Genomic DNA, 24,916 nt, shown 5'->3' on the forward strand with positions numbered 1-24,916 from the left:
ATCGGCGGAGGGGACCAATGTCGATACCTTTGCTTTCATGTAATACCATATCATATCATATCACACATATACGACTGTACGAAGGACCCTCGATAGCCATCATTAAGCTCGACATTTGACTTGAGCCAAGCTAGACTTTAGAATACCCCCACAGGATAAGCTGGAGCAATATTTGCCGAATTCGGAGTGATCACTGGCACGCTGTCGAATACCTTTGTCTCGACAGTCATGTTGGCAAAAGCAGGCATTCTCCTCACGGGCACTAACTCGCTGACGTGCCTCGCAATGTTGAGCAACAGACACTCGGTCCATGGCTGGCCTAGGATCTCCATCCCAACGGGCACGCCGAGGAGCGCGTCCTCGGTTGGCGACGAGAAGCCAGCCGGCACCGTAACGATGGGGCTGCCTGTCAGTGAGGCCAGTATACCGTTTCGCCCGGCTTGCGATTGCGAGCCAACCGTGACGACAAGGTTCTTCTGCTCCGGGTAGATGAGTGCGTCGAGCTTGTCGCGGGCAAACGTGGCCTTGAGCGCCTGCGTCAGGTTCTGAATTCCGCGCTGCGCCGTGAAGTAACTGGTATTACTGGTAGACGAGCGGAACGCCGCTTCGACGAACGCGTGCTGGCTTGGGATGACCAGGAACTCGCCGCTGCCGTTTCTGTAAAGCTCGTCGAAGCTCTTAGGGCGCGGCTCGCCACTGAGGTCTTCCCCTGCCAGGTACGTGTCCAGGAGCTCCCGGTACTCGTATACCTGCACATCGAGAGCCGCAGAGATAGCCGCAGAGTTGTAGATGGTTTCGGTGATATTGACTACTTCGGCACCGGCCGCTGTGAGCTGAGAGACCATACCCGCCATGATGTCGTCGACTGGTGTGGTTTCGGGCGAGGACGTGTGATCAAAAAAGCCGTCAACCAGACCTAGCCGCAAGCCTTTGAGACTGCCGCCAAGGAGACACCTGTAATAATCCGTGTGCATGATCTCTGTCGGCATCAGGGCCGTGGCGTTATCTCTGGGGTCGAAGCCCACGCTCGCCATGACAGTCATGGCGACGGCAAGATCTTGCGGGTTGCGAGCAAAAGCGCCAACTACATCTTGTGTGTAGCTGACGGGGATGACGCCGGCACGCGATATTAGGCCCCTCGTGGGACGGAAGCTGAACAAAGAGCCGGCGCTGGCGGGGCTCCTCAGCGAGTTGACGGTATCGGTGCCCGTTCCCACCACAGCAAAGCTCGCGGCGATGGCCGCCCCAGCACCGCCGCTACTCCCCCCTGGCGTTCGGGTCAAGTCGTAGGGGTTCACAGTTTGTCCTCCCAGAGACGAGACGGTCAGGCCCTCCAAGGCCATTTCGTGCAGGTTTGTTTTCCCAAGGATAATGGCGCCGGCACCCTTCAACACTTTCACCGTTGGGGCGTCCACCAGCGGCCTGTTGTTGGCCAAATCCAGGCAGCCTCCTGTCGTGTTCATCCCAACTGCGTTGTAGTTGTCTTTGAGGAGAACGGGGATGCAGAACAGAGCACCCGTCATGTTGCCGGACGCGATCAGGCCGTCCATCTGGTCCGCATCCGAGAGAGCATCTGGGTTTAGCGAGACCACGCCGTTCAATATGGGGTTGAATTGCTCTATTCGAGCAATGAATGCCGAAATGACTTCTCGGCATGTTGTGAGGCGAGCTAGGAGGGCGCTGTGCACGACGTCGACTGTGGCTTCTCGAACATCAAAGGGGCCGGAGAGCGCCAACGAGGGCCTGGCTAGAGAGGCCACGGCCAAGCCATGAACGACAAGTCTGGCAAATTTTGCCATAAAGAGCGCCATTCTATCATTTCATTTGGGATCTCTTTTTGATATCTTCACCGAGGGACGTGGACAATTAGACCCCTGTTGCAGACCATGGTGAGTTGAGGTGACTTGTCCAGAGTAGGCGATATCGACGATATGCTCCGCGCTCAGTTGTGCGCAAATGGCGACAAAGGCAATGCCGGCATATCCGCGTGAGCACACCTCCAGCAGCTGTTGTGGATGCTGATGGAGACCGGGCAGCCAGCAGCGTCGTCTGTTGGAGATGCCGAGCCGAGAGCCGAGACGTTGTGAACGTGGGTGTGGGTTCCACACTAACCCCGGCCCGATCTCACCGTCTTGTCCTTCCGGAGCACGGCATCAGCTGGACCAAAGCCAGCCTTGAAATATGCCGGTCACCTATACGCGGAACATGAGCTTGATGGTCTGTAGTTCAACTGCCGATTTAGTATTCTACAGCACACCTAGGTGAGGAAACACGGCTGATCTGGTCGAATTTGGCCTAAAAAGGGGCTTGGACCGATGGCGGCCTGGATGCGGGCGAATAATAGCAGTAGATCGGCGAAAGAGCACGTTAGTAAGGTTTGTCTGGCTGTGATGAAGAGCTCCCGAGAGGAGACCGTCTCAAGCAGTTGCCGTAGCCGTTCAATTATTTCGAGAAAGTTCTAATCCGGAGCCCAGGTCTGCCAGTGACTAACAAAAGGAGATCAAGGGAGCAGTCATGCTCGAAAGAATATTGCGAAATAAAATATAAAGAACTAAATTATAATATAAAAAAGAAAAGAAAGCACCTCCGGCGGGACTCGAACCCTGAACGTCTTCGTTAGCATCAGATCAAAGCGGAGAGGGAGCCATGAGAAGTTGTTAGTGTTATGGACGCGAAACCTACCGCAATCCTCAGATTAGGAGTCTGATGGGTTACCATTTCCCCACGAAGGCCTCTGGGTAAGCCTGTGTGTTCGCGTGCAAGCAGTTTGACCGCTCGGCCACTCTGCCTTTCTGCGAGCGACGACGGCTCTTTCTTTGTTTGGTGTGCTACCGCGTTTTCGCCTATGAAACACCGCCCACCAGTTGCACTAGGCTCGGGGCACAGTATGGTTCAAAGCGCCTTCTCAAAACAAGATGAGACAAAAATGGAATGGAAGAAAACGAAAAGAGAAGAAAGAAGAAAAGTAAGTAAGGACCTTAACGGCCACAACCCTACGCATCCTCACCCACGCTACACTAACCCATCGCTCCTGCTATGAACCAACCCGTTAGCTAGTGATCTGCCACACCGCCTACTACAAGTACTACCGGCCGCGGAAAATTATTACCTTGGATCCTAGCAGGACCCGGACGGAAGTCAGCTAGGAGAAAAGAGAGAGGGGTATCTTTCCCCCTCAATAGAAAAGAAAGAAGAAAGGAGGCGCAAAACCCAGGACAATTTACAGCAAGCCCCTTTTCAGAGAGACCCATCTATCTCCTTTTCTCTGAATTATCAAGGCCCCAGTCCCAGCCCACAAAACACATAAACGGCACAACCTCACGGGGCGCTGGAGGCGACAGAGAAAGCCTTCTAGCTGTAGTGTATTATATAAGAAAGAAAAAATAGACTATCGAACAGACATCTGTTTTTCCACTTTTTTTCTACTTCGTTCCACATTTTATGCAACTAACCCTGCCTTCCCCCTCCTACTAAGCTATCACATGCGCATTCGCCCTCTTTTTTTCTTCTTCTATATAAATTTCACAGCTCCTTCTTATTCCCCCCTCGGCCCTTGGCCTTAACGCGGCCTTTCACAGCCGAGCCGGGGGGCGTCTTGAGTCCGAATAGGGTCAGCAGGCTGACGGCGGAGATGCCGACGGCGCCCATGCCGTAGGCGACCTCGCGGCCGGCCCACCAGTAGACGCTGGTGAACAGCAGCGGGCCGAGGGCCCTGCCGAGCTGGCCCCAGCTGCGGAGGATGCCGAGCTTGCCGCCGCGCTCGCCCTCGGCGGCCTCGAAGCTGCTCAGCGCGTTGAGGCCCATGACCACGGTGGCCGACGTCGTGGCCAGGCACGTCGCCGCCACGTACAGCGCCGGCACCGTCGACGCCCGCGCCAGCAGCGCAAACGCCACCACGCACGACACCACGCCTATCCGCACCGACAGCAGCGGCGGCAGCCGCCGCGTCACACCGCCCTGCAAGATGGACGCCACCAACCCTACGTACCCCAGCAGCCTCCCGTTGTTGGCCGAGCTGTAGCCGAACAGGTCGTACGTCATGAACGGCAGCGAGAACTCCATGCCCGAGAAGAATAGCAGGAACGTCATGTGCACAAAGTTGAGCAGGAAGTGCGAGTTGGTCCGCTGCACGGGGGCGGCGGCGGCAGTTGGCGCAATCTTCTCGGCGGCCGCCGAAGAAGACGAAGGCACCTCGGCCGGCTTATTCACCATCGAGGGCAGCGTCTCGGGCAGGTAGAGGTACAGGTAGACGGTCTCGGTAACGATCAGGAAGAGCGAGACGCCAGCGGCGGTGGCGAAGGGGTTAGCGGCGACGGTGCCGATAGAGCTGAGCCAGGCGCCCAGCGCCGGGCCGAAGGTGAAGGAGATGGAGAAGCAGGCGCCGATGAGGGCCATGGTAGACCCGCGCGTGTCGGCGTCCGAGATATCTGTGGCGATGGCCGTGGCCAGCTGCACGTTGCCCTCGGACAGGCCGCCGACGATGCGCGACGCCAGGAACGTCCGGAAATCGACCGCCACCACCCACAGCAGGACCGACACAATGTTGCCCGCCATGCTGGCCAGCAGGGCGTTGCGCCGCCCGAATCGGTCCGACAGGTGCCCTATGACGGGCGAGGCGATCGCCTGGAGGATCCTGCATAGCAAATCACAAAGGGGTGTTAGTTGGTTAGGCCGAGACAGGTTCAGGAGTGAAGAGGGGGGGAGCAAGGGGTGAAGGGGGCCAACGCACGAGAAGAGACTCCCCAGTGCCCCGCCCAGCAGAACAATGTCATATCGCGAGTCAATTGGCCGGGCAAAGGCCGCCTTGTATGCGTTGAGGTATCCTAGTATGCTCGAGAGGATCGTCTTTGACGGCGCGGCCGCGGCACCGGCGTCGGCCTCGACATTGCGGTAGAACTCGAGCAGGTTGGGGAACAGCGGGAGGATGAAGGTGAAGGAGATCTGCGGGAGCAAACAGCAAAAGCATGATACGTCAGTATTGTCCAACGGGTCGGGTCGACTGGCTGGCTTCCCAGGCTAGCAAGAGGCCGGGGGGGAAGCTAATAAGCAGAGATACGCACCAGGTCCAGTAGCAGGGAGATGAAGATGACCCTCAAGACGGTTTTGCGGGCCGCAGCAGCAACTGGTGGCGCCAGGCCCATTGCTAACGACGGCTTGGAGCTGGGGGAGCTCTCCCTCGGACAAAAGGGTCTTGGTGTTGGGTTTCCTTGGCGCGTAGAGGTTGCGGAGTCGCACACACTGTTGCGTGATGGTTGTTTCCCGGTATGGAGGTTAAGGTTGCTTGCTGGTGGCACAAGCGAGGATAGAATGGAGGTGCCTCTCTTTCTGTTCTTTTCTTTCTTTTCCCCGATTCCTCTATCACGGCCCGCACGTATATAGAAATTATGGTAGATAATAATACTAGCAAGGAGAAGAAGAAGACTCGAAAGCGAATGGAAGAGCGTCCCGAGCGAAGCAGCGTGGCAGCATCGAGCTGTTTGAACAACGTGTTGACACTCTCAGTCTCCAGACCCCCCTCTGCAGCAGCGGTTAACCAAGAGCGAGCCTGGGCCCCCAGGTCTCCCGCCATACGCTAGCAGCTAGAGTGCTTCAGCCACAGAGGACTCCCCACCAACCCTTCCCCCTGTGACAGCGCCACTTACAGTCCCCGTCTATACGATCGGTACGGTATAATACGCTCGATACGAAGGAATTGCGGATACGCTCGACTAGGTATGTTTCGTACCAGCCACAACTAGGGTGCCATTTCGCCGCGACTTCTCTGTTGCACGCTTCCAGACTTCGTTCTGGAAAAAACCCAGCAAAACTCTATTTGGTATCCACTAGTGGGGCCGCCGATCGCTGCATCTGGAAATATTTCACCACCCACCCTCCAATTCTTTTCCTTTTCCACCCAACCACCAACAACCAATTTTTGGCGTTCTGTACATGTTAGAATCCCTGAGGAAATGCACGACGGTGGAGTGGGGCACACACTGTTTGGGGCTGGCCAATCAGGAGGGTCCAGGGTCCGGGGGCCGAACCCACGGGACACCGGGACGCAAGGCGACCGGCCGAGGCCCCGCGCTCGGGACCTCGGGACAGTGGGACATCGCCCATTGGCCCACCTATATGGATATATACGATGACTGTAGCCGCGGTCTTAGCTAGAGCTTGCTTGGTTCTCCAAGCAAACAATACACATTCCTTGTACTCATACACTTTGAGTAGCAATCCAGTTTGACTGTATCACCCGTGCAAAAGGAGCTATTACAAACCACTCGACTGTCAGGGTCGTCTGTCTGTAAGGGAGCACGGGCTCCACAGAATGCTGGGGTTGGTAATTATGAAGATAGAACAAAGGGCAAGCTCCTATCGCACGGGTAATACAGTCAAATCGGAATGCCACTCAAAGTGTATGAGTGCAGTGAATGTGTATTGCTTGCTTGAAGAACCAAGCAAGAACTATCTAAGACCGTGGACACGATCGTCGTATATATCTATCTACGTAACCAATAACAGTGGTTCCGTTGTCCCGTGGTCCCGCGTCCGGGTCACCGCCTGGCCGGACCTGTCCCGCGCCCCCGAGCTCCAGAGCTCGGAATCCTGGAACGCTCTTGATTGGCTCGCGCCAAAAGTGCATGTCCCACCTTTGTGCATAACCACAGGGAATCCACAGGGATTCGTGACAGGAGCTTGCCCTCTGTTCAATCTTCACTACACCAACCCAGCAACCCTCTCTGTGGTGCCCTTGCACCCTTACAGGCAGACGGCTCTGACAGTCGAGTGGTTTGTAATAGTACATCACTTCAGCCTACCTAGCTAAAAATCACACGCATACCCTACGAAATTGAATTATAACAGTTCTAAGACTTCGAGATTTTTTTTTAATATTAAGTGTAGCTGTATTGCAAGTGCGTGAGTCACGTGCTGATTCACGTGCCACCTTAACCGGACACGTGATCGCGCGGGGCTCGCGCACAGATCCACCGAAACCAGGGTCGCACAACACTTTCAGCTTTACATGACAAACAGAACAAACCAATCACAACCCCCCTTTTGGTGGTACTACCACACTCCCTCTTGGACCCAGCCCTCAGTGGTATGACCTGAATACCAGGAACATCAACCGAGATTCGCCGCTAGAAAAATCGGCCTCGATACATTACATCTCGGTCGGAATGCATTCTTGTCCGGCTCGTTGATCTCCAGTGCGAAGAGATCAGTCAGTCACGCTTCCCGAGCTATACCAGCAGAGTCGTAAGTATATATTATTAGGGTTGCTAGAACATAACTATATATACTAATTTATCTATCTTTAGACGCAGATACCTGCCTGATTTTACAACAACTTATTTTGGTGCTTTTCCATTTGTATGCGTACGTAGGTGGGAACTGTGACGATAGGAAAACATGGAAACATAGATGAGAATTGAATTATAATAGTTGTATCGCTATCGATCCGCCCCGATCGATTCTTCCCTTCATACACGACCAATTCCTCAGCCACTCTCCCAATCCTAATAACATCTCAATGATTCTTCGGCTGCATATAGATCGAGGTCATCGGAATTGTGTCCAGGACGTAAGCAGCTCGCTTATTTTGCAGGCCCTGCCTCAAACAAGGAAAAAACTCGAAACATGCGCCGTGTGCAGCGCCGCAGTCAAGATGAACACAGGGGTCCACGCCGCATCTCATTCGGTGGCCGGCCGTCGGGAGCCCGCTCATTAACAGCCAATGCAGGAACGAGGTCGCCCGTGCATATCAGATCAGACTGACATTGGCTACATCCTCCGACCGCCTCCACAGTCTGCCTGTCTGCCTGCCTGTCTGTCGTTCCCGCGACCACGCAAGGGAGTTCCCACCCCCCTAACGGACGATCACCCGAGAAGCTTAATTCAGGCCGATCAAGGCCTTGCTTGACCTTGGGTCGGGGGAAAAGGCCCTCGAGGCCATGCTCTGATTTATGATGTGCTGCCAGGGCAGGGAGCAGCCGTGCATTCAGCACTGTCTTGCCTCGTCACCGACGCGGTCTGTTCATGTCCGCCAGCCTATAGTCACTCTACACTATACTCTATCCTACCCATTCATTATTTCATTACACAGAAATCTTGATTGCAGGGCACACTTCCTCTTTAGCCGCCAGCGCCGTGCCCAGCTCGGTGTGCCTGCCTCCTTCCCCAGGCCCCAATGCATCGGATAGTATGACATCCATGCAGTACTTGGAGTTGCCGCACGACGCCATGTCGGCGTTGACCCCCTCCCCCCCTGGGAATCCATGCCTTTGGATTCGACAGGCTGCCAAGGAAAACCACGGCCGCACTTTAAGATGCCCGTCTGTGTTGTTGCCCCCTCTCGCGTGCGTCCTTCGGGTGACCATGTTTAAAAGGCGGCCGACGCCCCCCCGGGCCCATGTTCACCTACTTGCTGCTCCCCTCTGTAGTCCGTATCCGCGGTACCCTTTCACTCGTTCAAGTCGTCACTGGCTTCCTTGGTAACAACAACTTGGCAACCAGGTGGTCCGTCGCAGGTTTTTAAAACACCAAAATTGTTGGGTCCCATAGGAGACACAAAAGAGCTCACCATGAAGACCTCCGCCGCCGCCCTGCTCGCCGCCTTGGCCGCACACGCGGCTGCCTCACCCCACGGCGTTGGCTGGGGAGGAGAGGAGCAGGACGACGACTGGCACTCGTTCGGGAAGCCGACGCTGGGCTGGCCGAACCCAACCTGGCCGCCCAAGTTCTGGACCAGCACCATCTACACGACGAGTGTGCACACTATCACGGGCTGCCCGCCGGCCGTGCCTAACTGCCCGGCCCACGGCGGCACCGTCGTCACCACCGTGACCGTCCCCGTGAGCACCACCGTGTGCCCCGTGACGACCACGCCACTGGTGGTCCCTCCTCCGCCGCCACCGCCGAGCTCTCTCCCACCGCCGCCACCGCCGCCGCCGCCGCCGGGCTGGTCGACCACGGCCCCGCTCCCCGTCATCACCACCTCAGCCGTCGTCATCCCCCCACCGCCGCCCAGCACTACGCTCCGTGTCCCGCCGCCGCCAGCCCCGCTGTCCTCGACCTCGCTGCTACCATTGCCGCCCTCGAGTATCACCTCCTCCGTCGGCTCCCTCGTCCCCTCGCCGCTGCCGTCCTTGTCCACAACCTCGTCGTTCCCGGCTGCCGTTACCGCCGCCGCCGCGCATAACGCCCACCGCGCTGGCGGCGCGCTGGCTGCTATTGCTGTTGCCGCTGCGCTTCTCTAGTTTCTTCTTTCTTAGTGTGTGTGTGTGTGTGTTGATTTCTCGTGTCTTGCCATGTCTTGGAACGAAGCCTGTCCTTGTTCCTGTTCCTGTTCTCACTGTCATGTTCTCCCCCTCCCCCTCTCTCGCGCATGATATATATTTCTTTCGGAAAAGCTCTTATCGGGATAATGGGAAATCTTGTGCTATTTTGTGAGAGGAGGCGTGGGGGGGTTGGAGGGAGAGATAAAAGGGAACAACTTCCTGTTGTGTTATGCTGTCGGGAAACCAAAAAGGGGGGGAGAGGGAGGGAGGCGATCAAAGGGTGTTACTCTCTTGACTTAACCCCTTTTTCGACAATGATAACACGAGAATACGAAAGGCAACAAGAAATGACTGTTATTTGTTTCTCTCACGACGCATGATGCGTATTGGTTGTTATTGTTATTCACAGCCTCCCCCCTCTTTTCCCTTTCTTTCACGGTGGGGGATAACGGGGCAAGAGCGGCCGCTCACAACCAGGCCAGCTCCAGCCCCAGCCCTCGCACAACTGAGAGACCGACTATGAGACGGGCAGTACTGAAGACTTGCTTCACCCCATCTTCTCTTCCCTAGGCCCGCATATCGGGCTGCTTTAATGAATACCCCTTTTTTCCCTTCTCTTTTTTCTCGGCCATCTGTGAAGATAGTTCCCGCGTGAGAGGCTTGCTTCTTTTGTCTGTCGTTTTGTTACCGCGTGAGAAATTTTTTAAATTTTTTTCAAAAAAAAAAAAAAGTGAACCAGGACGCGCGAGCTCTTCTGCTGCTATTACTGCTACTGTGTGTCCGAAAGCTTTTTACGGCGGGCTTCATTCCCAGCCTCTAATGGCTATGTAGATACCTACCTATGGACGTAAAAAGTCGCACAGCCCCATCATCTCTCTCTACACGGTCAGGGAATGGGTGCGTGCCGCAGACCCTCCCCGCACGCAACCTTGATCAACTGACCTGGGAAAATTGCTCCAATACTGGTTACTAGTAACATGGGCCAAAAAGAAAAGGGTCCTGCTGGGCTGGGTAGATGGAATAGCCGTGATTTTTTGTTCTTCCCATCTCTCATCTCGCATGGCCTCCCGCTATATTTATCCGCCCGTCCCGTCCTCGCATCTTACAGGGCACGGGAAGCATGGACACCGACGCAGCCACGCACGCCTTGACCCAGCCGCACGTCCGGACACCCTGACCTGCCTGTCTGCCTGCATAGGGGTCTCAATTAACTCCATAGCTACTATTCTAACATGCTCGCTGGCAAAAGCGATTGGGTGTTGACACCCTTTAAAAAAGCATGAGGGTAGATATTGACCTGGTCATCGCCAGGCGGCGTCGCTGGCGGCCACGTCGTCTGACCGTATAAATGACCATCTCCCCTTCCCATGACGTGTTGCATATGCGTGTGTATGCACACAGCCAAGGTGTAGGTCTACACGGTATTTTTCGGCTAGTGTTGACTGCCCAAGTTCCTCTCAACAAGACAACGCCGTCCCTGGCGTGCGGGAATCGTGGCGCTGGTGGTCATGGTCAACTTCCTCGAATTACCCGCCCTCTCGCTAGACAAGAGACCAGGGACTCACTCCCATTGCAAGCCTGTCTGGTTAAGAGGATGGCTGATGCATGTTTGACCAAACAAAAAGCTGTTCCTTCTGGAGGCTGATAGCCCGCTCTGTTCTCGTCAATAAAATTAAATACGCGAAGGCGGGGAACGAGGTTTTGAGAATTGCGGGCGTGTGGAAATGGAAATTGCCGACTTGCTCGCGCGGCGCGGGCGGCGCGGGACTCCTGCTCCTCGTGAGGCACATGAACGCGATATTCGAGTTCGGTAATGAGAGGCCGGGCCCGCGCTCCTGAGGGATCGACGTGCGTGAGCTCGAAATCAGCAACGTGTGGGGGTCGAAAAAGAAGCGCGCCCACTCATACAGCCAGGCTCATCAGCCAGCCTTCATCTGCACGAGTGATTCCCTTTTTTTTTTTTCGCGACGGGATAGCAAGGAAGAAGCTGAGGCCTTTCACCCAGAAGATGCCAGCCGCTCCACCACTTCATCCACCCGGGCTGCGCCGCCGAGGAGCTCCCTTACGGCGTCGCGGTCTCGGCCGTTATCGCCGACAGCCACAAACTTGAGAATTTCACCGTCGTCGCCCAAGACCAGCCGACCGGTGCGGCCGTCAACCCATTCGATGCTCAGCTGCTTCGCCTCGGCATCGGCGGGATTAATGTTGATCAGCCCCCGCGCCTGTCGCTCCTCCTCCTGCTCTTCCTCACCGCCCTCGTCTTCGGCAATTCGCTTCTTCTTCCGGCCCAACCCAGCGGCCTTACGCAGATCAGCCACGACGCCCAGGCGGTGGTGGTAGCGGACAATCTCGCGGCGCAGCGAACGCGCAAACCGCGCCAGGCCCTGGTCCGGGGCAGGCGGGGGAGGGAGATGACGCGCTGCCAGGCCAGCCAAGGGGATGCAGGGCGGAACGGTGTGGCGGTGGACGCGCAGGTGGCGGCTGGCGTTGGGATAGGGACGGTTGAGTAGTACGTAGTATGGGCGTAGGAACTTGGCCCGGCTGACGACCTCGACGCGCAGGCCCAGCGCGGCACCGCCGTCGACGGCGTTGGGGTCGGGGTCCTGCACGCGAAATGTGGTGATGGAGGCACACGCGCGGTACAGACACTGCTGGTTGTGCGCCTCTTGCGCGGCCGCTTGCGCGAGCAGTTTGCCGGCCCGTGGAGCGCCGGACAGCAGCTCCCGTGTTGACGGCGCCGCGATGAGCGTCGAAGTCTGCACACGCAGCTGCTTCTTCAGGGATGAGACTACGGGCTCGTGTCAGTCATGTGCGCAATGAGACTTGGTTGGGGTTTTTATCATACATACCTCGCGCCTGCAAATTCTCAATACCATCATCAAGAGCTAATGTTGATGCCGATGCCGATACTAATTCCGATTCCATTGCAAATGTACGGACGGAGTAACACTGAAGGGTATTTTTCAATTGACGAGACGTAACGCGTCTCGCGTCGTCCGTTGCTCGTTATTCTTGTAAATATGACAGCTCATCGCCATTAAAAGATGTGGTGGAATTAGGGTCGCCTGAACAAGAGATATCTTATGCCCGTTATTCATATTCGAAGGAGCCCAAAGGCCGTCCAGTTTTTTTGTACGGATTTGGTCTCAGGTCGGTCACGGCCTATCGCGTCTTGGACAAACTGTGGTCAGTGTGGGTTATGAGAATGCAACTAGACCCCTCCCGCACTAGCGCATCCCTAGGACATCCCTCCATTATCATTGGCTGCCGAATGTCTCTGCTCCTGCCTGCCGTGAAGCCTGGGCGTGATTAGCTAAGGCACAACTCCGTAGGTGGCTTCTGAATATAAGGCCCGTAACAAAATCCAGTTACAGAATGTCTTGGGGGTTATTCCAGAAATTTAGTTACATGAGCCCTATTCTCGCCTACGGACCAAAGAAGCATGCTTGAACGGAAACGAGTTCAATATTTTAGGTTTTTTCCTCTATTCTAAGTATTTGCGAATAGTGGTGCGGGTTACTGATGTGCATCGCCACCTAAAAGGCCACGGTAGCTGCTGCCGTGGCTCCCCTCCTGTGACCGCGCCGAGGCCCAGGCGGTGGCAGGCACCCCCCTGAGCAGCTCGCTGGATCCCAGGCAATCCATCCCGCCCCAGATTTCGATGCAGTCATTCTGGAATTTTACCCGAATTCCACCTACCTTGTTGGCCCCCTGTCTTGGCGCCGCTTCTGAAGAGGCCACATTCGTTTCTCGACACTCTGCACACTAGTCATACTTCTCGTCTCTCGTTCAAAATATTGTACCAAAAAGGGTAGCTACCTGCAAGCTTTATTCCATTCTCGTCCGCATTGCGTGCACTCTTATTGACGTGGTTCGTGTGTAAAGCGCTACAACTCCCAAGCCAACGCCCAAGTCGCTTACTCGCCCGCGCCGCGCCGCAAGACGACGCGCCCGCCCCCGGACGCCGAGAAACAGCTACCCAAAACCAACACTGTCGCATTCACCACGATCATCTAAACATCTATGGGTGCCCGGTCCCGTCGCGCAAAATCGCCGACGCAGAACGGGGCCAAGTCCCCGAAACACGTCCCTAACGACGCCCGAACAAACGGCGGGGCGAGCAGCAGTGGCGGCGGCGGCGGCACCACCCACGACCACGACCCCACGATGAACAAGAACGTCGAGCTCCTGCGGCGCAACATATCCCAGGACGCCTCCTCGGGCGCCGTGACGGCCAACCTCATGTCCCGCGAGACCTTCTCCCTCGACGACCCCGTGCCGAACCCCAAGATGCCCACGGCCAACCACCATGGCTTCCTCGACCTGCCCAAGCAGGACCAGAAGAACTTTGGCCTGCTCGTCCTCTTATACTTCCTGCAGGGCATCCCCCTAGGGCTGGCCACGGGCTCCGTTCCCTTTCTGCTCAAGAACCACATGTCGTACAGCGAGATTGGCATCTTCAGCCTGGCCTCATACCCATACTCGCTCAAGCTGCTGTGGAGTCCCATTGTCGACGCCATGTGGAGTCCAAAGGTCGGCCGGAGGAAGAGCTGGATCCTGCCCATACAGTTGCTCTCCGGCATTGGCATGCTGTGGCTGGGTTCGACTGTCGAGGAGATGATGGCCATGACGGGCAAGCCCGGCGGCCACACCGTCTGGGGCTTCACGGGCTGGTGGTTCTTCCTGGTGCTCATGTGCGCCACTCAGGACATCGCTGTTGACGGCTGGGCCCTGACCCTGCTGAGCCCCAGCAACATCTCGTACGCGTCAACGGCCCAGACGGTCGGGCTCACGGCCGGCCAGTTCCTGTCCCACACCGTGTTTCTGGCCTTTTGCTCCAAGGATTTTGCCAACCGCTGGTTCCGCGACTCGCCGCTCGACACCGGCTTGATCGGCCTGGGCGGCTACCTGACCTTTTGGGGGTGGGCGTACATCGCCGTCACCATCGGCCTGGGTCTAATCAAGAAGGAGGAGAAGACGAGGAACGAGGACGGCATCTGGGACGTGTACAAGATCATGTGGGGCGTGCTCAAGCTACGCAATATCCAGACCATCGTCATTGTTCACCTCATCGCCAAGATCGGCTTCCAGGCCAACGACGGCGTCACCAACCTGAAGCTGCTCGACAAGGGCTTCGGCACCGATAACATGGCCCTGACCGTGCTGATCGACTTCCCCTTCGAGATCGGCCTCGGCTACTACGCAGGCAAGTGGTCGCAAGAGTTCACCCCCATGCGCCTCTGGTGCGGCGCCTTCATGGGCCGCCTCCTCGCTGCCGTGCTCGCCCAAATTACCGTCGCCATGTTCCCTGCCGGCGGCGTCACCTCGTGGTACCTGCTGGTCGTTATCGCCGAGCACATCTTCTCCACCTTTACCAACACGGTCATGTTCGTCGCCGTCTCCGCCTTCCACGCCCGGATCGCGGACCCTGTCATTGGCGGCACGTACATGACCCTTCTCGCGACGTAAGTTTACTCCCTCCCTCATTTTCTTGTAAAGAAACACGCTGCACCACAAACAACTAACACTTCCTCTCAGAGTCTGCAACCTCGGCGGGACATTCCCTCGCTTCTTCGTCCTGCGCCTCGTCGACTACTTCACTAGCGCCACGTGCAACCCGCCTTCTCCGTCCTCGTCCTCTTCTTCAAAGCACTCCCTCATCACAGAAGCCTTTAGTTGCGCCATCCAGGCCGACAAGGAGCGCTGCCTCGCCGGTGGCGGCACCTGCGACATGGTCCGCGACGGCTACTACATCGTCAACGTCATCTGCGTGGCCCTCGGCCTCGTCACCTTTGTGCTCTTCATCCGCCCCAAGGTGCTGCAATTGCAGGCCCTGCCCCTGCGCGCGTGGCGGTTATCGCCGTCGTCATCGTCGTCTTCGTTAAAATATTGAGCGTTGAGATCTGTTGTGTGCCTTGAGAAAAAAAAAAATTTTTTTTTTTTCAAATCTTGACCCCAAGGTCCTGGACTCCCCTCTTCTCTCCTCGTACCAGATCTCCAAAACCCCAGCGGATAGAAAGAAGATAGAAGTGGTAGCGAATTATGTTGGTTTGGGACCAAAGACAGCCAAAAACAAAGCCAGGAGGTAGCTTTGTAAGGGGGGGAGGGGGGCAAAAGGGCCTAGGGGGGAAATAAGTAAGAAAATGGGGGGACGGGCGGGAAATACAAAATAAATACATACCACCACCACACTCACTCTGCCAGAGTTGAAAATATTAAACGTAGAAATGTCACAATACATACCATATACAATTTCATTAGTGTGCTCAATATAAAGCGCCTCGTAAAGCCCCCCTACTACTCCGCGTCTTGGCTCTCGTCGGGGCCTTTCTGCCTGAAATAGTACACCACTCGTATCTTGAAGGCAAACAGGATATCATAAGAGAACCCATCGCCGGAAACCGAGCAAGAGAGGTAGGGCTGGAAAGAATCTCCGTCCATCTTGGGACCCTAGAAAGATTTCTACTAAGCACTGCCCGCGGTTTGTATCATACAAGGCGGTCTAGATTGGATTGCCAGCGGCACGATTTGCCAAGCCTCTAAAACACCAAGGGGCCTGGTTATATCAAATAGAAATAAGGATCGAGTGTACACTCGGACAGTCACGGTTCACACAAGTTACGGTATCAGGTATTCCGAATCACCACGACATGCTAAGCTACCTAATCGAGAATGTGCTAGGTGGCAAATATATTCGGCACTAGAGTCCACAACTCTTAGTCAAACTTTTATTCCCGCACCATTCAGGATAACTCAAAGAAGATTCCCAACGCACCACACATCAGCAAGGCTGGTATCAGCAGAGCTGATAGATTTACCAGCCGGTTGACTCCTCCACAGCAGCCTGGGGGCTGGCAAAGGTATTGCCATTGCCCGAAGCGCCTCCGCCAACAGCATCGGCATTGTTGTTGTCAGTAGTGCCCCAACCACCTCCGTCTCCGGTGGTAGGCTGGTCCCCGGATTCATCACCCCAAACTCCGCCGTCATCTCCAGTCTCAGCAGCCTCAGTCTCATCAAAGTCCGAATCCGCCTCAAACTTCAGGTTGGTACGGGCATCTCCCTCTGGAATGTACTGCTGCAGGAAGTCAGGAACCTCCTGGTTGGTCTCCAGGAGCGTGCGAGTGAGCACAGAAGCAATAGGCTCATCTCGGTCGCAGTAAAAGGAAGTGGCGAGACCGCGGTGACCAATACGGCCCGTTCGTCCTGCATCATGTTAGCACACGAACCAATATTGACGGATACACATGAGTCAAGTTACCAATGCGGTGAGTGTATTCCTCAATGCCACCGTAGTCAAGAGACGGCATGTCGTAGTTGATGACGTGCATAACGTTTCGCACATCAATACCACGAGCAGTGACACCGGTGGCGACCAGGAGCGGGGATGTGCCGGCGCGGAAGGCACGCATGGCGGCCTCACGCTCCTTCTGAGTCCGGTCCGAATGAATTGACGCACAGGGCATACCCTTGTTGAACAAAAAGTCGTCCACCTCGTCGGCGGCACGCTTGCTGTTGACAAATACGATGGTACGCGTGGGGGGAAGCGAGTGCAACAGGTCAAATAGCGCCTGTCGCTTCATCGAAGGATCGACAAAGACGACACTCTGCTTGATGTTCTCATGGGTACTTCCAGCACGACCAACACGAAGTCGAACATAGTTCTCCGCCAAATGAGTTGCCGCAAGATCCCGAGCTTCCTTGGGGAATGTGGCTGAGAAGAGCATATACTTGATGTTTCCCTCTTCCTGTTCTTTTGGCAAGTTAGAAAAAGATATAAAAGTTCAAGGGGTGAAAAATTTACCACCACCAGTCATGATCTTATTGAGCTCGTCGCTCCACGCGGTTTCAAGCATCTCGTCCGCTTCGTCAATGACCATGTAGCGCACTCGACGGAGAGTCAAGAGATGAGGACGCTCAATAAAGTCGACCAGACGGCCGGGCGAAGCGACCAAGATGTCACATCCCTTCTGAAGCTGATCGACCTGATCGTGCATAGGTCCGCCTCCATAGACCACGCAAGGGCGCAGCATGGTCCGGTAACAAAACTTGCGAGCCTCGTTGAAGATCTGGACAGCAAGCTCGCGGCTTGGGCAGACAATAACAACAAGCGGCTCAGCGCGGACGGGAGCATCAATTCCAGGGCGATAAGTCACTGGGTTAGGGCGAGGCGCCGCAAGCTTCTTGGCCTTGCCCATGAGCTTGTTCAAGATCGGAATCAAATAGGCAGCCGTCTTTCCAGATCCTGGATGTTTGTCGGTTAGTTATGTGTGCCAATGTATTAAATCCTCAAGTTTAACTTACCGGTTTGGGCAACGGCGATCACATCATATCCCATGTTGATTGCTGGGATGCAGTAACGTTGGATCGGGGTCGGGATCTTATATCCTGACAGCTCAACGTTCCGAAGCATGACAGGGTGAAGGCCGGCATCCTCGAATTTCGAGATGGGCTTAACGCGAACGGGGCCCTCCTGATACAACTCAATGGAGGCGATTCTAACAAGTCAGCGAACAGTTCATATTCCACCTGGGAAACTGAATAGACTTACTTTGAAAAGTCAATGCCTTGGGACTGGCGACGGTTGGGGGGGCCAAACAGCTGAATCTCAAGGTCGGCGTGTTCAGGGCCGACCTCACCCAACTCGCCATCCCAGTGATAGACAGCAGCATTGCCGTCCCACTCCGTCGGAGCCTCATTGTTGTAGTCGTACGGGGTCAATGGAGCCCAACCTGCCAAGGCCTCCGGGATTTTCTGAACGACCTTAGGTGGGTCGGTAGTCTCGTCCTTGTCATTGGCAACCTTGGCGCCACCATCGGGCAGACCGGCGGCCTGGGTGGAGAGGGAATCACTCGCTCCGCCAACCGCGCCTGGGGTATCCGAGTTGAGGCTCGTCATGGTTGAAGATTGGTTTTCTGACGTGGAATATTAGCAAGTGTTCTGTCTACTAGCAACCGAAAGGCAAAAGGATGAGTGGGTGCTAAGGTGGAAACGAGGGTGAAGCTTTCGGGAAGACGGGCAATCAAGTTTCGGAAAGCGACGTCTGAAGAAGAAAGCAGCAACTCCAGGCTGCCAACATCACCGCAAGGGGAATGCCTCGCGTCACTTGAATGTTTCATTGGGAGTGAATTTCTTACCTGCCGAGAACGACCGTACAGAGATCAGGGAGTGATGGTAGACACGATCGCTAATCTGGTTTGGTTGTGAGCAGGAAATAATATGACGAATAGGTCTACTCGACCGAGGTGAAGCAATGGGAGAGGTGAACGTGTGGTGAAAGGTAGAGAGTGCCAGAGGAGACACTGAAATATTAAGGACGTGCGTTGACCAGAGACGGCAGTAGCACTGGGGGAAACAGAAGTCGCGCCCCAGATAAACGTGCGCCCGATGGCCAAAGACGAATCTGGGCAAGGGAAGTTGAAAAAGGTAGGAAGGAGATGGGAGAACGAACCTGATGGATCAAATTCGGGGCTTGACTCTTGCAAGGCGTAGGCAAGAAGCAGGCGAACTTTGGAAGATGATGTCAGGAAGAGAAAGGTTGACAGGTTGGCCGTCAGAAAGAGGGATAGTGGGGTAGGGGGGAAGGCCAGGAGTGATTGCCAATTTTTGTCGAGGTAGGCCCGGTGGGAAGGGCTGGAAAACGGGGGAACGCGTTGGAAGAGAAGGGAATTGTGTGTTTGTGGGCTTGAAAAACGTGCCTTCCCAACAACAAGGTAGATCGGACGAGAAACAGAAGGAGCTTCAGCTCAGGAGCGGCACTGGCAGACAAACCCGAAAGCCAATATGCCCCCCCGATCCCTGGGCCGGGGCGATGGGTAGGGCGAGATATTGAAGACGAGAAGACGAAAAAGAAAGAACTGCTTGCCTGGTTTCTGGACAGAGTAGTAGATGAGCGTGCCTTGGTGTAGGCGTGCGAGACTGTCTGTGTGGAAGGAAGTTGTGTGGTTAGGATGAGAGGCGCCGAAGTTGTTGACAGAAGGAGTGAGCAGATATCCCGGTCTCAAATACTCAAGCTTGAAAGCCTGGCTGGAAACGTAAACCAGCCGCCTGAGACTCAGAAGCACGCCCGCCGGGTTTGAATTTCCGCAAATCAAATTCGCGCAGTGATTTTATTCCCGAGCAGCCAAAGGGAAGGAGCAACCGAGTAGGGACGGAAGTTGAAAAGGGGCAACTGTTGAAAGTGGATACCGGTATTTCTGGGCGGCGGTCGACCGATCGTGCCCCCCCCCCCCCCAGACCGCCAAAAAGCAAGCCACCTACCTACTGGGTCGAGAAGGGGAATATTCTAGCACTAGTAAAGGTTATTCGTGTACATTGAAGTCGAGTCAACCAGCAAATACACGGTGGGATAGGAGTCGGCTGGTTTGGATGTGGTTAGTGTTCGATGGCAAAGTGAAGAAACTTGAGGTCAACAATAGAGACTCGTACTCAGCCAGCCAATGTGCTCTAACAGCACGGCGGGTATCCATTTCCTAACATGTTCAACGGAGGCATTGCAAACATGATTGTGTTGGCTGAGTGCTTAAAGCAGATTCACGTGATTTTGGCGAGGCCAAACTACCTGACCAAAATGGCTCGTAGGGGGGCTGGTGGAGGCGCGTTTTCTGCTGTAAATTTGTCAACCTCTGGCTTTGGGGAGGAAAACGAAAGACAGGTCAAGGCAGAAAATGTCTTAGAATGCTGTCGAAATATATACATATAGCGTGGTAGACCCAAGCACCTCACCTACTAGGTACCTACCTACCTAGCTAAGCATGTCGATTTAGGGGCATGGAGGCAAACCCGTCGAAGCCCACGCTCTCGCTCTCGACTCTCTCCAGACGTTAGCGCGCAGGCAGAGGAGCGCTATCCCTGAGTCCGCCTCGCAAAGCCTTGTCCAACAAGGCAGCAGCTCTGCCGACTGTACCACCCTCCTTCTTCGCGCCCTCCATGCCACCTACGATAGAACTCCTCCACTTCGCATCGAAAACACGCTGCCTCGAGATGCGGTCGGGGTACATCTCGTTGTCCTCGTCCCGGGGAGCGCCAAAGAGGTTGAGATAGGCGAAGGGGTTCGCCGTCGCGGGCAGGCGGTAGATGTTGTCCCAGTAGGCCTTGGGGTTGTACGGGGCGACGGTCTCGGGCTGGAAGCCGGCCTGGAGGAAGCGGGCGAGGACCTGGATCTGCCTCGCCTGGGCCTCGGGCCCCTTCTTGGTGCCCAGCGTGGACTTGGAGCCCGAAGTCCAGCCCTGGCTGTTCATGGCGGAGCCGACACTAGGGTTCCAGCCCAGCATCGAGCTGAAGCTGTTGAGCGTCTTCAGCCAGCCGCCCGGGCACGACACGACCTCGTCCCCGGCCACGTCGAGCAGCCACTCCATGGCGTTCAGCGTGTCGCTGCGGATGTCGGCCGAGAGGTGCGTCATGCCGCCCCGGATGTACATGAGCATCTTCTCGACGTGCGGCCTGACCTCGGAAGGCGGCAGTACCCGGAATAGCCTCAGAAGATGTGCGCGCACCGATATGGATACGTCCGAGATTAGGGGTAGCAGTTTTGTTAGCACGCTGGCCGTCCCGACGGGGTTGTTCGGCGGCTTTGCCGATACCTGGGTCGTGATGTAAGAGAGGGCATCTCGTCTCAGGTTGTCAGGTTTTGCAGTGGCGGCCGTCGTCAGCGTCTGCTTGAACTGCTCCACCGAGTCAGACCCATCTCCCTCAAGGGTCTGCTGGTTGACATTGATGGCTGCGGCAAGTTAGCAAAAGCAAAAATGGTGCCGTATGGGTCACACCGGAGTTGTCACATTTGGATTTGAAGCTCGTATCGGTGAAATTGGCAGCCTTTGCGTTGGCTTTTCCGACTTTCAACTTGGCTTTCTGAGATGGGGTTTAGTGAGAATTCCTGAAAGAGTGGCTGCAGGGGGTTTCGGTTTGGGACAACCATACGTGGAAGTCCTTCTTCTTTTCCTTCTTCTTCCTGTTGCTAGAACCCATTCTTGTCTCATTGGGAGGAGATTGATTCCTTCTTTATGTATTCAGACTGGCTATGCCGTTGGCAGGCCGGATGTGCCTCCCTACTATGGAGGACATGCTCCCAAACGATAACTGCGTTGGTGGGGCTCGATGGAAAATTTTAGCGGTGTTGGGCGGCAGAATGCATTGGTTGCTCGCTGGGGGCGCCCTGGGGCCCTCCAAACCGGGCACGCACGCGCATTGGTGTGAATGCCATGATGAGCCGCTTCGGACAACACAGTAGCTGCAGCTGTTTCCAAAGACTTTCGAGCCTTCTTTCAATTATCCCGCCTGTTTGACCATCCTGCGCTCGCTTGACCGGACTGAAATGGCAGAGCCAGGCCTGGTATGTCACCCTCGCCCTCACCCTAACTCTCACTCTCTGCGGCTTAGGCCCACAAGGCATGTTCATACACCGTGCCCAGGTAAGGCTGACCAGACCAGGGCGCCGGCCCCGATGCTCTCGAGGAGACGCTAGGCCGTCTCTCCAAGAAGACGGGCGTCAAGGCAACGATTGTGCTCGACCGCGCATCGGGGGCCATCCTGAAGACCAGTGGCCAGGTCAGTTCAGTCCGCAAGGTAAAGGCGCCGGGCTCTTCCCTGCCCAACCCAACCGTGGGCTCGTTTGCCGGCGAATCCACCGCCAGCCCTTCAAGCCAGGACCAGAGCGCAGAAGAACTCGCAGCTCTTGTATGGAACTTTGTGGGAACGGCGGGCAGTCTCGTTCAGGAACTGGACACGGAGGTACCGATGCGCACCCACCCCGACAAGCTCGAGAGAGACCTAAGCCCATCACGACTGACATAAACATAAACACACACACACACAGGATGAGCTGAAATTGCTTCGGCTACGGACCAAGAAGCAAGAGCTTGTCATTGTCCCTGACACGAAGTATCTGTTGATCGTAGTTCACGATACCCCTCCCGCATAATGATGAGTGGGGTGGGGGCAGTAGGCACTACGGGAACAGGAACCTAACGGTAGATTGGCTCATCTATCTGCGGCGAATCCCCCCTCGGCGGCTGGCAAGACACGTACATACACTATTATGAAAGCAGCGCGCCCAAGCTGATGTCAAGGCTCTGGATGCGAGGTTGAAATGAAGTAAGCTGCGGAGTGCGAGGCTGGCTATGGTGGGCAATGGATGACGAACAATGGACCATGGCTGGAAATTGAATGATACCCCGAGATTGCAGTCTTTGTCGAGGCGGCTGATAAGTAAGGGCTCTCCAAGCGGGCAAACCCACGAGCTGCTGGATTTACCTAAACAATGGCCGCTTAATATCACATCAAACCGACCCGTTCTTCCGGGACGATTCGGAGAAGCGACTGGGGCGGGAAACGCCGTTGAGGCTCTCCGCGCACGAGGGGAAGCACGACGGGAAGGGACTGCTTGTTGCGGTGCGCCAACGGTCGTCGTGCTCCTTGTCCGTGTTTACGGAGGTCACGTACATATTCAGCCTATCGTAGAAGGAAATGAGTGGGTGGATAGACAGCTCAAGATAACTCCTACTTTGATTACGACTTACTAGTCCTACCCCTTCCCTTGCTGTTTGCGCGGGGGCTGCTGCCGTGCTCGCCGTGAAGTGTGAACAGTGAACGCTTCCATTGCAACCCATGGAAGCCCAGTGCCCACACTCGCCGCTTTCCGGCGTCTCTCTCTAAAAAGCCGTTTATACACTTCCGGCTAGGGATAGGGGCATACGTGCATTTCGGACGTAAGCGCGTCACATCTTGTTGGTCCCGATCCAACTCAACGAAACGGGCTAGATCTCGCTCAAATTTCGGCCGGCTTCTTTGCCCAACGGATGCGTATTGGCCTTAGCCGCTATGGGCTTAGGTTGATTCAAACCAGTTTATTCCAAGTTTGCACGCATGGTGTCTTTGCGTGTGCTGCGTGGGCGGGCAAGTGGCAGCACCGACACTTACAGGGCACGCAGCATCCACCATCAACCTGGGACTCTTCCTCCGTAGGGAAAACCTTAATCTCGAGGTTCGTAATGGTAACGAACCTATAGATGTAGGCCTCTGATTCGAAACATGTTAGCGGCGCAATCCTCCCGTGATTTGCTAGGCGACTGGGTAGTGGTGGGTAATCAACTGCTGGTCGCCTTCGCTCGCAGAATCAGGTATCATCCCCAGGATGTGCTGGTCATAATAAGCAGCGTCTGCTAAGGCTTGTGATTGAATAAAAGGCCTGCTATCGTCAGTTATTGGCTTTCCGCGGCACGCTTGATGCTTGCTATGATATAACAGATGAGCCTGAGACAGCTAGCTGCTCTTGAGCTACCTTGCCTGCCTTACCAGCCCAACTCGTCAGCATTTCTAGCCCATCTACCAGGGCAGAGACAGACAGCATTTTTCTTCTTCTATGTCTCTACCCTCGCTTTTTGGATGATATCTGCTTTGATCTTCCGCTTGTTTGTTCGTGTCTAGCTTGTCGGTCCCATCCTCCCGTCGTCATTCTCGGCTCCTCTCCTGCTGCCTGCAGGTTACCCTTTTCGAAGCGGGCACAGCAGCCAGTCCCGATAAGCTGAAACAGCCACCGGGCGTCCCCAGAATCTGCAAGCTACCGGCAAAGGCGGTTGCGCCGCAGGACGCAGGCGCCGGCGGGCGTGTCTTTGGCCGTTGATCAATGAGACAACAGCACCTCGACAAACAGCATCGGCCCCTCCAGGTGTCATACCACCTGCCCCACCGGCCGAGATGCCCTCATTTTCGATGCTCAGGAGGTCGCCGCGGAGGCCCTCTGCAAGCTCCAACACCAGTGCTGTCGAGGAACAAAGTCAAAACGGCAGCGCGCTGACTCCAGACGGGAACTCGAAAGGGGATGTTGGTGCAGAGCAGCAGACTCTGAAAGGACGTCGAAGTTCGAAAAGGGACTTGCTTTACGACCTCCGGAGCCGACTAGTGGGTAAGCCACCGCCGTCCTTAACCCCTCAGCGGGGAAGAGATCATGATTCGCAGCAGCCACGACCTCAACGAGGCACAGCCGTGGTAAGAGCAACCCTAGACTCTCTCCCCCTCTCCGTCCCTTCCCTCCCAGGCATTAAGTTATGACATACTGCTTGCCCTCGAGTACCCGTCATCCACACCCGCCTACACCTCAGTTCACCTCATCTGGGGCCGTTTCCCATCCGGCCGCCCGTGCACTTGTGGGCTCCAATGTTCCGGCTCCAGCTGCTCCCCTCTCGTTTATTGCTGCTGTTGCTGCTGCTGGTATCTGAGTGCTCTGCCTCATCTTGTTCCAGGTGCAGATGCACGGTTTCTTAGATCTGCGGGTGCACCTCAATCGTACCTGCAACTGCAATCGTTGGAATCTTGGTGCATCTGGATCTGTGCACGCAGCAGAGCAGAGCTGAGCAGAGCTGAGCAGAACAGAGCAGAACAGAGCTGAGCAGAGCAGAGCAGAGCAAAGCGAGACGAGTTTGTCCTGTCCTGCCTTCTAGGCCCCTTTGCACAAGAATACCATTTACTCCCATTTACCTCAGATTCTGGAATCAGCTGAAGGCCGCCGACGCATCATCCGTCGTCATCGGCGGGCATTTGTCAGTCGACCTCCAAGCCGATTTTACCTGCCTCCCCTTATTCCCATTTGAGACTCGAGAGTCCCGCGTGACTTGTTTTGTTTTCCCCCGGCCTGTTCCTGCACCAACCGTACGAGGGGCGGT

The 24,916-nt window shown here is 55.6% G+C and overlaps 9 protein-coding genes across 9 annotated transcripts; 4 read left to right on the forward strand and 5 right to left on the reverse strand.

The window, feature by feature from the left end:
- Positions 1–137: 137 nt before the first annotated feature.
- Positions 138–1,799, reverse strand: B0T26DRAFT_648254 (amidase signature domain-containing protein; the record flags this gene model as incomplete). Its single annotated transcript, XM_060437985.1, has 1 exon — positions 138–1,799. One exon carries the CDS (start codon positions 1,797–1,799, stop codon positions 138–140), a length of 1,662 nt encoding a protein of 553 aa, XP_060295886.1.
- A 1,723-nt stretch (positions 1,800–3,522) lies between these two features.
- On the reverse strand, positions 3,523–5,141 carry B0T26DRAFT_751197 (major facilitator superfamily domain-containing protein; the record flags this gene model as incomplete). The annotated part of the gene is made up of 3 exons (XM_060445343.1): positions 3,523–4,633; positions 4,730–4,941; positions 5,061–5,141. 3 exons carry the CDS (start codon positions 5,139–5,141, stop codon positions 3,523–3,525), a joined length of 1,404 nt encoding a protein of 467 aa, XP_060295887.1.
- Positions 5,142–6,359: 1,218 nt separating this feature from the next.
- On the forward strand, positions 6,360–6,671 carry B0T26DRAFT_708472 (uncharacterized protein; the record flags this gene model as incomplete). Its single annotated transcript, XM_060441898.1, has 1 exon — positions 6,360–6,671. A coding segment is annotated over exon 1 (274 nt), but the record flags the coding sequence as incomplete, so codon positions are not given.
- A 1,893-nt stretch (positions 6,672–8,564) lies between these two features.
- On the forward strand, positions 8,565–9,239 carry B0T26DRAFT_751198 (uncharacterized protein; the record flags this gene model as incomplete). Its single annotated transcript, XM_060445344.1, has 1 exon — positions 8,565–9,239. One exon carries the CDS (start codon positions 8,565–8,567, stop codon positions 9,237–9,239), a length of 675 nt encoding a protein of 224 aa, XP_060295889.1.
- Positions 9,240–11,257: 2,018 nt separating this feature from the next.
- On the reverse strand, positions 11,258–12,185 carry B0T26DRAFT_740643 (Cenp-O kinetochore centromere component-domain-containing protein; the record flags this gene model as incomplete). Its single annotated transcript, XM_060443868.1, has 2 exons — positions 11,258–12,048; positions 12,110–12,185. 2 exons carry the CDS (start codon positions 12,183–12,185, stop codon positions 11,258–11,260), a joined length of 867 nt encoding a protein of 288 aa, XP_060295890.1.
- Positions 12,186–13,283: 1,098 nt separating this feature from the next.
- On the forward strand, positions 13,284–15,153 carry B0T26DRAFT_751200 (acetyl-coenzyme A transporter 1-domain-containing protein; the record flags this gene model as incomplete). The annotated part of the gene is made up of 2 exons (XM_060445345.1): positions 13,284–14,725; positions 14,799–15,153. The coding sequence occupies 2 exons, from the start codon at positions 13,284–13,286 to the stop codon at positions 15,151–15,153; spliced, it is 1,797 nt and encodes a 598-aa protein (XP_060295891.1).
- A 734-nt stretch (positions 15,154–15,887) lies between these two features.
- On the reverse strand, positions 15,888–18,532 carry B0T26DRAFT_708483 (P-loop containing nucleoside triphosphate hydrolase protein). Its single transcript, XM_060441899.1, has 6 exons — positions 18,395–18,532; positions 17,809–18,172; positions 17,562–17,755; positions 17,062–17,502; positions 16,519–17,010; positions 15,888–16,463 (listed from the first exon to the last, which is right to left on the reverse strand). The coding sequence occupies exons 2-6, from the start codon at positions 18,153–18,155 to the stop codon at positions 16,075–16,077; spliced, it is 1,863 nt and encodes a 620-aa protein (XP_060295892.1). The 5' UTR covers positions 18,156–18,172; positions 18,395–18,532; the 3' UTR covers positions 15,888–16,074.
- A 1,237-nt stretch (positions 18,533–19,769) lies between these two features.
- On the reverse strand, positions 19,770–21,308 carry B0T26DRAFT_708485 (Rix1 complex component). The gene is made up of 3 exons (XM_060441900.1): positions 21,177–21,308; positions 21,035–21,107; positions 19,770–20,976 (listed from the first exon to the last, which is right to left on the reverse strand). The coding sequence occupies exons 1-3, from the start codon at positions 21,222–21,224 to the stop codon at positions 20,081–20,083; spliced, it is 1,017 nt and encodes a 338-aa protein (XP_060295893.1). The 5' UTR covers positions 21,225–21,308; the 3' UTR covers positions 19,770–20,080.
- Positions 21,309–21,570: 262 nt separating this feature from the next.
- On the forward strand, positions 21,571–22,176 carry B0T26DRAFT_675462 (uncharacterized protein; the record flags this gene model as incomplete). Its single annotated transcript, XM_060439833.1, has 3 exons — positions 21,571–21,588; positions 21,687–21,986; positions 22,072–22,176. The coding sequence occupies 3 exons, from the start codon at positions 21,571–21,573 to the stop codon at positions 22,174–22,176; spliced, it is 423 nt and encodes a 140-aa protein (XP_060295894.1).
- Positions 22,177–24,916: the final 2,740 nt, after the last annotated feature.

The sequence above is a fragment of the Lasiosphaeria miniovina genome (assembly GCF_030549165.1).
Source record: "Lasiosphaeria miniovina strain SMH2392-1A chromosome Unknown B0T26scaffold_4, whole genome shotgun sequence".
In the NCBI taxonomy this organism is placed as follows: Eukaryota; Fungi; Ascomycota; class Sordariomycetes; order Sordariales; family Lasiosphaeriaceae; genus Lasiosphaeria; species Lasiosphaeria miniovina.